Source organism: Lygodium microphyllum, chromosome 25 (genome assembly GCF_053477565.2).
Source record: "Lygodium microphyllum isolate KBCC chromosome 25, Lygodium_microphyllum_v1.1.10, whole genome shotgun sequence".
Taxonomy (NCBI): domain Eukaryota; kingdom Viridiplantae; phylum Streptophyta; class Polypodiopsida; order Schizaeales; family Lygodiaceae; genus Lygodium; species Lygodium microphyllum.
The window spans coordinates 56,276,872-56,290,023 of NC_141159.1; the positions used below are offsets into that span (position 1 = coordinate 56,276,872).

Below are 13,152 nucleotides of genomic sequence, written 5' to 3' on the forward strand. Positions count from 1 at the left end.
ATGTGGGAGTATATTTCCAAATCATCTTGCTAATGTGGAAAATTTCTCACATCTTCTCGCTAACATGGCCACCACATACCTTGATCAAGGTTACTAGTGTGGCATGTCCATAGTAGTAGGATCAAGGTAGTTGTCAACTTCATTAGCAGAATGGCATATCCAAATACCATGATCAAGCTATGGCTTGGGGATGCCCAAAGTAATGGATTTTTGACACATGTATAGCCATGATCGAACTCATCCAGTACCTTGTATTCAAAAAGTCAAGTTTTTTTTGAAGTGATTCAAAAAGTCAAGGCCCAAGGTCCAAAGTTTTTATACTTGGGGCCTTGCACCTTGGGCCTTGACTTTTTGAATCACTTCAAAAAAAACTTCCTTTGAATGATTTTATACTTGGGGCCTTGCACCTTGGGCCTTGACTTTTTGAATCACTTCAAAAAAAACTTCCTTTGAATGATTTTATACTTGGGGCCTTTCACCTTGGGCCTTGACTTTTTGAATCACTTCAAAAAAAAGTGCATTGCTTTGACAAAAAGAAAATGTTACAACCACTATTCTCGAATTTTTTTTAAAAAGTAGATAGAAAACCTTTAACTCAAAATTTTAGAGGGATTTTTAATCAAAATCTATGTGTTTATCATTTTTATAACTATCTAAACACTCTTCTTTAAAATTTGAAAGCTCTTTTGAAAATCTTGCAATTCATTTTGCATTACACCTCGGGTTTTCATGAACAGTGGTACAACTCCATAGAAAAGGACTTCGGACGTTGGCCCTTAGGCCTTGTTGGATATGTACTTGGGCATTCGAAGCGCATCAAGCAATGGTATTATTCAGCGGTGGTTACATTACCTGACGATGATGGCGGCAAGCTCCCTAGCTTGCCCGTGCCGTGTACACGTTGAAGTCTCGAGGAGACGTGGGGGCGGTGATGGGCCGCGCCCCGGTGACCGAGAGCACGGTGGCCCCTTCTCTCGAAAGCCTGGCCGTCTGCGAGCCCATGTTGAAAGGCATGCTCACATTCCGGATGCCCGGCTGCAGTTTAGGGAAAGTAGCGGTTTGCGAGCCTGATGTGAGCTGGAGGTCCCCGGCTCGCCTGAGGAGCACAGTGGCGTAGACGCGGTCCGTGAAAGCGGCGTCGACGAGGGGGATGCTGGATCCGCTCTTGGTCTGCGTGTAGTAGTAGAGGTAGAGGACCTCTCGGGCGATGGCGGGCTCCTGGCCGCCACTCTTGAGCCAGGGGATGTAGAGGCGGCCGGCCAGGTCCAGGAAGGGGAGGTGCGGGAAGCCCTGGTCGTTGTTCTCGGCAGAGCCGTAGGGCGTGTTGTTGGGTGGCACGGACACCACGTAGTGTCGCTCCGCCCAGTCGTTCCAGCTGATGATCTCCACGAACTGCGGCTGCAGCTCGATGACCTGCTGCCAGTGCGTCCGCCATAGCCCGTCCCCTGCGTAGTCCCCCTTCACACCGAGATCCGCCCGGAAGAACCACGGGCTGACGCTCGCCATGTACACCTTGCCCGCCCCCCTGCACGCTGCCATGTACGCCCTGTCCGCCGCGTCGGACGGGTGCTTGTAGTCTCCGTTCACATACGGCCACGCCGACGTGTCCCACGCGAACAGCCCGTCAAGGATGGAGTCGAAAGTGGTGAGCACATAGCTTATGTCGCCCTGCTGCCCGCTGGTCTCGAAGAAGGGCACGAAGAAGATGTTTTGGCGGCCCCCGGCGGCCGGGAAGATGCCGTCGCGCCACGTGCGGAGCGAGTCGGAGTAGGGGGCCAGGCTGACGCTGCGGCCGGCGAAGGTGGAGAAGAACTGCTTGCCGTTGATGCGCAGCTGGCTGGTGTAGCTAGCGTAGCGCGTGAGCATGGTGACGATGTTGGCAGCGGTGAGGCTACCGGACATGTCCGCCGAGAAGAAGAGCTTGAAGTTGAGGTTGGCGGCGGCTTTGTAGAAGTTGTCGGCGCGGGTCTGGTAGATGTCGTTCCACACGCCCGTGTTGAGGGCGAAGGCGTCGATGCCGTGCTGCTGGGCCAGCTGGATCTCGCGCGAGAGACCCGCCACGTCGTCGCTGTAGAGGAAGGAGTAGAGCATGTAGTGCGCGAAGACGAGCGGCGCCGAGAGGGCGGGCTGAGGGGCGGCATTCAGCAGCAGCAATACGCACAGCATCATGGGAGCCAAGGCAAGCTGGAGGAGGCTCCACCTGCGGCCTCCATTCATGCTAGCGCTGATCGGCGGACGGTGTCGACTCTTATCGTCGCTAGACATACCTGCCGCATGCAATACAGAAGCAAGCAAGCTTCGTTTTGGATATCGTCGAGAAGGTATATATGTATATGCTCCGGAATGCCGGAGTGCCTACGTTGCAGGTATCGGACCGCAAAGTATTCTCTTCTGATGACAGAGCGTTTACTTTTTTGACGCAATACTGGCCAGTCAAGTTTGACAATTCTGGCCGCCGTCCAATCAGAAACGACTGAGGAGGCATGGAATTTTGACCGTCGATTTTGGGTTCCAAGTATGGAACCTTTCCGTTCCTCGTGGTCAAAGGCTAAAGCCTTACTACGAGATATTGTATGCAAGTTTAGAGTCTAGACGGCTAAGAAGAAGATTGTTAGACGGCTTTTGAATGTGGTTTTTAGGCTGGATATATATTTCAAGGTCAAGGTGTGTAGGAGTCAACAATGCTTATTGTCTATAGAAAAGTTCTATAGACAATAAGCTATGAATATTAAATAATTTCATTACATCCCAGAGTATGTCACCAAACATAAGTGCCACTTTGGCAAAACGCCTTCCACTAGTTTACCAAGCATATAAGATGCATTCCAATGCCACTTAGCTTTGTGAGTTACAAAGTTCCAAGCAAGCTCTCTTCTCTCTCCCTCAAAAAACATCTTGCACCTAACTTCCTACATGAACTACAAAGCCAATATGTGAATTGTGTGGGATACAAACAACCCAGCTCTATTGCTCCAAGTGTAAATCCGAAAATACAAAACTTCATGCTAGTATTGCTTAGACCTTCAAATCCCAAGCAAGGCAAGATGTCACTATAAGTGCTCATAGCAATACAATCACTCCAAAACAAGTGAGTCAAGGACTCTTCCTCACTACAATGACATTTACCATGAAATAATCATCTCCTCTACAATTTCTCACTTGTAAAGAAACTCCCATTACAACTTCCAATCAAATACTTTCACCTTTAAAGGAAGTTGAAGAGACCAAAGATTCCTTAAAGCCTAAGATATGATATCGTTTGGAACATCATGGCTTCAATCCTTGCGAATTTTTCCTAAATTAGGTTGTTTCCTTACCATCATGAGGCTTAGGATATGAATCTAGTGAGTTACCAATTGCTTTGCATGTGATTCTAAACCTTGGTATTCTTAGTTGATAATTATACCTCCATTCACCCTTCAACTTGCCTAGATGGTAAGCAACCATATCCCAAGGTAGGTTGCATTTTATGTTATTTTGAATTTATTTTGCATACGAATAATATGTAACTTTATTATTATTTTAAAAAAATGGAAAAGATATCACATGTTGCCACCGTAAGTTCCATATCCACCATATTTCAAGTTGGGCCCAAATATATGGTCATATTATTTGGTGACACGTAAGCTTTTAAGGAAATGGTCAAATACTACTTACATTTTGATCAAAATCTTTTCAATCATAAAGCTTTCCAATTGAAAAGTTTTGTTTATAGCTTAAAGAAGTCACATATTATCTCATTCTTGCAAGCACTTACATTTGAGCTTCTAGCTTGAGCAAGGAGATATAAAATAAAAAATGAAGTTGGATTTTGTTATTTCTCCTTCTTAAAATTTTTAAATATTCATTAATTTAAAGCTTTCAAGTAATTAGTGTTATTTTTAGTTATTTTAGAGGTTTGTTAATTAATTAGATAATTTAGATTTTTTAATTAGTTAGATGATTTAGAGTTAGTTAGTTAGTCTAAAGTCATTAATTAAATTAATATTTATTTACCTAATTATTTATTTAAATAATTAATAAATATTTTTAGTTGATAATTAATCACTTAAATAATTTAATATTTAAATGTTAAAATAATTAATTAATTAATAAAAATAATCTAAGCTTAAGATTTAAATAAGTAACCATATAATTTAAAGAAAATACATAGATCTAGAATTTAAAATTAATATATAAGTCAATATAAATAAATACTTTTTAATAGTAAATTTGATCATAATATTGAAACATATTATTTTGTTATGTTAGAGATTTTTTCACACTTTGAAATGTAACTGTAGAAAGTTTAGAGTTTTTTGTTGTTCTATTGTATTTGAGAGTATCTCATGCTTTAGAATGATTGAGAGTAAAGAGAGAAAGGAGAGGTAACAAAAGAAAAATATATAGAGAGGAGATAGGCAGTAAAAAGAGAAATGAGTGGATAACTAGAGCAAATAATAGAAAGAGGAGAGACAAAGTAGAGAGAGAGAGAGAGAGGGAGAGAGTAGAGAGAAGAAACTATGTCTAAATATTATCATCAGTTCATCTACTCTCAATGGTTGGACAATGAATAATGTAATCTTTCTAAAAATTTGATGGTGTTTGATTAACAAAAAAAGGAATTTAGAGACATCCATAAGCCTAGCAAATTATGTTAGGCTTAGCTTCAATGAAATTGAGGGGTCGACCTTTCTAATTGGTGTATGGTACAAAATCCATCTTCCCTGTTGAGTTAGAGCTACCCTCTCTACGAGTGGCTATCAAAGAATGTCTAGGCGATGGTGAGTCCCTGCAGCGCCATCTCCTACATTTGGAATGTCTAGACAACATTGACTGATTTGTGGTTAATTTTTTTGAGCTTTATATGGCATTGCACATTTCATCTATATTTAAATATGGTATTAAGAAAAAATCTCCTAGATGCATGGCATTTAATTGCTAAAATGATTGACCAATGATGAGAGCATATGAGGATCCCTGAGCTACAGGATAGTATGATTTTCTTTGGGGACTGATTAAGTGAGAAAATAAAAATATATCCTAGAATGCTTTAACAAAAGAGTGGACTGTTGAGATGTAGAGAGAGAATATATGTAGAGAGAGAGAGAGAGAGAGAGAGAGAGAGAGAGAGAGAGAGAGAGAGAGAGAAGAGACACACACCATAAGAGACATGTGAGAAAGAGAAGAAACACACCATGTACACTCCCAAAGACTATTTCATATTGATCACAATCTACATATATATAGGTGAGACTTAGTCTAGATAGGATGAGCTATATATAGCTCCAATACCCCCACTCAAATAAAGGTCTCTAGCTATAGATGAAAAAATTATTGGGGAGCACAAGGAAAAAACCCAAGCTCCTATACACAAATGTACAAACATGATCAAGAAGGATTATTGTGTGCATGCAAAGTGAATCTGTGCATGTGAAGTGAAATTGAATATGTATGTACAAAGATGACCAAGAGGTCTAAGATGTATGTGCATGTGTGAAGTGTATGGTGCCTACAAGCAGTATGTGAAATGGCACTACAATGTCATAGTAGATTAATTCCCTAAGATTTGAAGTTGAGAAAACTTCAAGTTTCGAGCATAGCACAGTGAAGTATACTTAGTCCTTTGGTGAATATATATGCAATCATCTAATCATTTGGACGATATTCAATCATGATCCTACCTTTCTTTATTTCATATTGAACATAATGATAATGCACTGCAATATGTTTAGACTTGTTATGTTGAACATAGTCTTTAGCAAGACTAATAGTGCAGTGGTTTATCCCATCAAAAGAGTGTGTTATTTTTGCAAGCTTTCAATTTCATGATTTTGTAATTGAAATTGATTTTTCGAGCTTTTTCAAGCTTGCAACAAGACGTATACTATCTAGAATTGAGAAAGCTACGATACAAATTTCTAGAAATTTTCCAAGATTTCTACACCCAAAACTTCTGCATCACCCAAAAAGAGTGCAATATCTAGAAAGAGTATGGGAAACCTTCCTCTAGTGAGCAATGGAGAACTTCTATATCTCCCAAAAAGAGTACAATATCTAGAAACTTTCCAAGATTCCTACACCCTAATCTTCCTGCAATAAAAAAGGACATGCTATACCCTATTGATGTGAGCATGATGACGAGTGGGCCAAAACAATGAATGAGTTGTACTTATTTTTGGGCTTTGCACATGACACAGAATATCTTACATGATTTCCCTAACACTATTGGTGATATATCACTTGTTTTTGCACAACGTTTTGAATGTGTGATATCATGATTGTAAAACCATATCCATTGTGCAATGATCTTGTCCTTATAGGCTCTCTCAAACCAAAAGCATGGTGCAACTAGCCCCATTTTCCGACTTTGTAACTTGTTGCTACAACTCTTTCTAACCTCCATACCAAAATATTTTCTCACACAGTTAGGTGGCATCCTTCGTAAAGCCCACTCCTCCTATGCCACTTCTACCTCTTCTACTACATAAGCCAATGTTCTTGCATTTGGCACTCACATTCCAAGGGCTTGCTTGGTATCTCTTCATTCTCCTTAGAAACTTGAATATATATCTCTTCCAACTCACCATCATCAAATTGTATACTTCGTGGCCTACCCCTATTTTTCTATTCCCTTGACTCAATCACACATCCCAAATTGTGGGAACTTGCAGCTGCTCCACTTCCCTTATTTTTTCTATGCACAGTCTCCCTATCACCTTGCATTGTGGGCTCCTCATACAAAGGACAACCAGCTACAACATCTTGCAATGCACACGTAACAGAGGTAGGATTTGGGGATTTCTTTTTGCCAGCATTTGCCATTAAAGAGTCCATTGAAGGCCCAGATCCAATATACCTGTAACCCATGATTATAGCCCAACCTCTTTGCACATTGGATATATGCATTCAAAACATCACTAACACATGCATCATAGAGTGATATCTTTCATTTTCTAACCAACTAGCATGGATGCTTTCTAACAAGTTTATGCTTGGAATCTGAGCACGTTCCAAGGGACTTTTGTTATCCTATAGAGTCAAATCCAATAATAAAGTTAGTAGCTCTCTCCATTAGTGCATTGTGTAGCAATTCTTTTAATGAGCTAAGAAAAGCATCAGACGTACATGAGATTCAATTCCTCCCCAATGGGCAATTCTTTACTGCTACCATTTTAACCACCTACCCAAAGGCTTAATGTTATCCTTGTTTACATTTTGTGCCCATTAATCTTGGATAGTAGAGGTGTGAAGCGATGCTTGTTGACTTATCGTTGCTAGCCTCCATGTTCACACATTTCAACGTGATGCATTTGTTTATCTATAGTGACTAATTTCTTAGTATGACTTTGTAAACTTTGCTCCCAATGAAAAAGACAAGAGCGCTCTCTCCCTTTTATTATGTTATGTGATCCTCCACTGTAACCTTTACTGCCAACCAATTTTCACTTGCCTCATCGAACATGAATCCATCAAAGTCAGGAGGATCATGACCATGTCGAGCCATGACGAAATTCAGATTTTTCCAAAACAAGATTTGAGACTCTTCATCCTCCCATTTAAATTCACATATTGCAATCACCTACAATGCTCTCATGCTAGTTAATGATTGATACATTAGCATAAAATTTGCTAGCAACAATTCAATTTGAATGTAAGCTATAATAATGTTACCACATACCGAGGATCATAAATAGAACAAGACATTGTTGCCCATCCATCAACCCTATGGGTGTGATCGAAGTGCACCCATGCACTTCATAGATCTTTGATTCCTATTTGCCTCATACAATTCACTAAGTCCACCCTTGATGATGGTCCCTTAGTGGACATTTTAAACAAGAAACACTTCTCCTTGGCATCATCTTGCCCAGGAAATCTACTTCCATGGAAAAATGGAAAGACACAATGCCTTTGCAAAAGAAGTATGTTGCTATACCCATCACCAATGACCTGAACTTGATTAGCTCTCTCTTGTGAAATAATACATTTGAACCTCTGTGTTTGCTAGATGGTTATTTCAAATGTAAGGCATACAATATTAGTACAAAGTAATGATATACAAGCTTACCCTTTATTCTGCACTAGTGGCATCATTTCTTCTAAAAAATGATTAAGATCCACCTCAGTCGCCTCTGATTTATCTTCTTTTTTCAAAGATTCAAACAACATTTGCCGAGAAACTAGCATATGTATTTTTCATGGGCCTCCCTTTTTGATTTTTTAGGACTATGCTGACAAGGCTCGGTACCTTTTCATTGGTTGCCCTCTTTGTTCCTTGTTGAACATCGTGAGCATGCTCCCCAACATGGATCACCAACCGTGTCATTGTAGGGTTCAATGGCAACACATAATAGATTGAGCATCTACAAAAAGCTATACAAGTAACAACCTTTTGACAATAGTGACATGTTATCTTGGAGTTTCCCTCACTCGTAGGATAGCCCATGCTCACCTGTTTGTCTAAATGACCATGGGAAGAAACATCATTGTATCTTCTCTTAGTTATGTAGTAAGGACAAGTTACCCTGGGACATTGAAAACTTCCAAGACAATAGCTCAAACACATAGTGCACTCTATTACCATATTTGTTTGTGAGGGCCACGACCAAAGGTGACCATCATATTTCTATTCCATACCCATCATTCATTTCTTACTGTGTGTAGTTGGAAGCTCAAAAGCAATCATACCATTATACTCAGTTGGGAGCTCATCCACCTTTTGCAGAGACCCACAAAGTGCTTGTAAATTTTTCAATCTACCTGGCCTAGCTTTCTCCTTAATGAAGGCCACAATGGACTTATCATAGAAAGACACATCCTTGATTTGGCTACCCACATGCAACTCCTCCTCAATATTTGTGTCATGCATCCCTATGTGCACACCTCTATCATTGTATTCAGCTTTTGACATTATCACTTGGTCAACATCCTTGCTATCATCTGAGGGTATATCAAGATACACTAGAGTTGACTTGCTACAAGTACTACCTTTTATTGACTCAATACTATGAGATACATATATAGAATTGTTTGAGTGAATGATGGAGTAGGTGGTTGATAGTGTGCTACTAATCATGTAGTGCATATGCCCTTCATGATCCCATCTTGGAGACACATTGACCTCGTTTGCTCCACCTTCATGCTCTACGATGGCTTGCGATCTCCCATGAAAAATTTGTGTTGGAGGCAATAGATTCTATAGGTAGTTCTCAATTAGAATAAGATCTCCATTTCTTAATGAAACCCTGTGCTCTATGTAATCAAGATACACTAGAGTTGACTTGCTACAAGTACCACGTTTTATAGACTCAATACTATCAGATACATATACAGAATTGTTTGAGTGCATGATGGATTAGGTGGTTGATAGTGTGCCACTAATCATGTAGTGCGCATGCCCATGATCCCATCTTGGAGACACATTGACCTTGTTTGCTCCACCTTCATGCTTTATTACGGCTTGCAATCCCTGAAAAATTTGTGTTGGAGGCAATAGATTCTATAGGTAGTTCTCACTTAGAACAAGATCTCCATTTCTTAATGAAACCCTGTGCCCTATGTAATCACTAGCTATTCTCCATGACAAAATGGAAAAACTTGACATATTGTGCTCTTTGTTGGGTTGGAAATTGATGAAAAATAAGACAACTCTATATTGAGCTTACAATGTGGATTTGTTAAAGAGAAGGAAATAGCTCTCGAATTAAGGAAAGTGCAAAGGAAAAAGGGCGTCATAGAGGAAGTCTCAAGAGGGTTTGAATAATGTAAAAGTTATAGTGGGTGGCCGTCATTGTAACTTGAGAAGACTAATCAATGAATTAGGAAAATCATTAAATTTTAAGAGCCATAGAAGGACTATCTATTTATGACACATCATAGAGAACGTTTACTAGTGATGGCTCAATATCTCTAAAACATCATTAGATTGAGTGAGAGACTTGCATGAGAGATGTTTAAAAAATGACACAGAAGGACATTTGGGCTATTTGCTAGAACATTTTACACATGCATTAGTACGACCCTCCAGGCCTAGTAATATAATCTCCACAAGCTACCTTGGTAGTAAGAGCCCGATATAATCCTACTTAAGAATGTTGCCTTGCTAAAAAAGACGTCTTTCAACATGAACTCTTGATTTTTTCAATGTCTTACTCTCATTCTCACTCTCACAAACCTTTGTGTCTCTCCCCTCCTCTCTCTCTCCCTCTCAAACCTTGATTGATTCAAGCCATGAGACACTCTCCTTGCCTCCCTCTCTCTCTCTCTCTAAACTTTTGTGTACGTCTTTCTCTCTCACTCAAGTTAATTGGGTCATTGAGCTACAAGTCATCATCCTCAAGATTGCAAAGTAGTCAGGTCAACCGTGCACACGCAGATCACAAGGGAGGTGTATAGGTGAACTCACTAAGGTTCTTATCGTTTGCATATGCTTCCTACCTACACTAAGAAAAAACGGGGACAATAGCCCCCCATCATTTGTGTGCACGTGGAGGATGGGGGGCTACCAACCTCCCTTTTTTGCACATTATGATCATATAACCATTTTAGGTGAGACAATTGGCGCATAGGCCAAGATACAAGGAGAGAGTGTGTGTGTATATGCACGTGTGAGTAGACATGTTTTGCTGTGGAGGATAGACTCCATTGTAAAATAGTGAGGATAGGGTCTTTTATGTAATAGAGAAATGTATAAGAATAGGCATGATTGGGTGTAGTCACTTATTAAAGGCTTTAAATCTACTCTTGCCCTCTGTAGCATTAACTCCACCTTGGCCTAGATTACCTCAAATAGCAATATCCGGTTGCAAGCATCAACCCACATGCACATGTCCTAGGTTTAAAGGAAGTTCAAGGTAGCATTAGATTTTTATTAAAAAAATAATTTTTGCATTAGATTTCTATAAATAATTGTTCAAGGTAGTTAGTAGTTTTACCTTTTTATAAAAATGGTTATATGAAGGTTTGGATTATAATATCTCTTGTTGGAAGACCCTTCATTTTGTTGCTATGTAGCACAAACTTGAGTAGTCTAGGGCAAATATGTATTTCCTAATCCTTCAATCCCTACTTGGTCATTTAATGGTCAAGGGTAAGAAAAAGCAAATCATTACTTTCAGCTACTATCAAATCGGATGACCGAATGAATTTGGAGGTTGCAAATTGGATGAATTTCAAGACGTGACATCAATTGAATGAATTTTGACCTAGATGAATTGCTAGCCACAATATCAGTTAGTCAAATTTGAATCTAGAGATCTTTAACTAGAATAAGTCAATATGAATCACAATTAGTGAATCTAGAGATCTTTAACTAGATGAATTTTCCGTTAGACAAATTTGGATGAATTCTAATTGGAAAATTACATTTGGAGAATTGCCAAATTTAATGGCCTTGATGGCCTTTACGATGGACAATCAAGAAAATTTTTAACACCATGGACAATTTAATGAATTTGGAAAAGAAAGACACATTGTTGATTGTAGATAATGAAACCTTAATGGGCCGAATATAATTGCACATTAGTCTTCTTGAGACCTCGTGGTCTCAAATGTTCTCATGAGTGTGGGTAGGCCCTAAGGCCTTATTATTTGGTGGGTCAAATTTTGAAAGGAAAAGGCTTTTGATTATCTTATTCTTGTGGGAGAGCGTGTAGAAGCAAGTGCAGGCTTATATTAAATTGACTATGGGAGCCGCCAAATCGTCTGCGCGGATGCAGACCAGAAGTAAGCTTAGCTCCTTGCACTCATCAAGTACTCTATGTTTAATTGGCCATTCTTGGTCATTCATGCGTTTATCTCTGGTCATTCATGCGTTTAACTCTGGTCATCACATTGCAAGTTTGATCTGATCAAAGGCTAATGGATACACATTGGTCAATATGCCTGATGGTCAATATGGTTGTCAGTACAACTGATGGTCAATACGACCCTCAATGCACCATACTGCCATCAATACGGTTGATGGTCAATACGGATGATGATGGTCAATGTAGCTATCAATGCACCATACGGCAAGATTTCCCCTTGTCAATGCGGTTGTGGATTGACAGGCGTCTCTCTTAGCATACCATACGCAACGTGTAGCAAGTCTAATATAGGGATGTGCCATGGCTTGCAATATAGGGATGGATTCACCATTTCTTTTGCTCTTCTGATGTGCCATGGCTTGCGATACAAGATGCACCATGGCTTGCGATATGCAGATGCGCATTGGTGCAGGTAGCTCCTGATATGATGGAGTCCTCTTGATTTTATGCACCATGGCTTGCGATATGTAGATGTGCATTGGTGCAGGCAGCTTGTGGTCTGATGGAGTTCGCCGGACACACCATAATCTCTCTTTAATATATTTATAGCCTTCTTGAGCTGTCCAAACCTACATACCCTGCTTTCATGCTTTACCAAACCTTGATTTAACTCGAAGGAAAATTTGCTTTGTCTACTTCCCTTGTCCAACATGAGTTTGATGTTGCTTTTGTTCTATAATTAGCATCTAAATGCCACATTAGTAGCAACGCTCCACAGGGAAAAAAGCGGGCCGAAATCGAGCGCGGCTTTATTTCACGTTTTCACATTTTGTGTTTTGAGAGCGAGAGCGAGGGAGAGAGCGACCGTCATGAGAGAAGGAGAGGAAGAAGACTTGCCGCCACCACCGCCGTTGTTCACGAAGGAGAGGAGGAGCCTTCATCGCAAAGAGGAGCCGTCCAACACTCGCCATATCTCATCGGTGAGTCTCCTTCTCTCTTTCTTTTACTTGTTTAAGGTTTAAATCACTTTCTCTTTTGCTTGTTTAGGAGAGGAAATGAGAGAGAAAGAGAGGGAGAGGGAGAGATAGGGAGAGAAAGAGAAAGAGAGGGAGAGAGAGAGGGAGAGGGAGGGAGAGTGCATTCTCTCTCTCCCTCTCCCTTTTGCTTGTTTAAGGTTTAAATCACTTTCTTTTTTGCTTGTTTAGGAGAGGAAATGAGAGAGAAAGAGAGAAAGAGAGGGAGAGGGAGAGAAAGAGAAAGAGAAAGAGAGGGAGAGGGAGAGGGAGAGGGAGAGGGAGAGGGAATGAGAGAGGGAGAGAAAGAGAAAGAGAGGGAGAGGGAGAGGGAGAGGGAGGGAGAGTGCATTCTCTCTCTCCCTCTCCCTTTTGCTTGTTAAAGGTTTAAATCACTTTCTTTTTTGCTT

The 13,152-nt window shown here is 40.3% G+C and overlaps 1 protein-coding gene across 1 annotated transcript; it reads right to left on the bottom strand.

The window, feature by feature from the left end:
- Positions 1 to 666: 666 nt before the first annotated feature.
- Positions 667 to 2,348, bottom strand: LOC148014243 (glucan endo-1,3-alpha-glucosidase agn1-like). Its single transcript, XM_087666619.1, has one exon. The coding sequence runs from the start codon at positions 2,263 to 2,265 to the stop codon at positions 877 to 879; it is 1,389 nt and encodes a 462-aa protein (XP_087522745.1). The 5' UTR covers positions 2,266 to 2,348; the 3' UTR covers positions 667 to 876.
- Positions 2,349 to 13,152: the final 10,804 nt, after the last annotated feature.

Coding starts and splice junctions, on each gene's coding strand:
- LOC148014243 (XM_087666619.1), bottom strand. CDS start 2,265: ATGTCTAGCGACGATAAGAGTCGACACCGTCCGCCGATCAGCGCTAGC.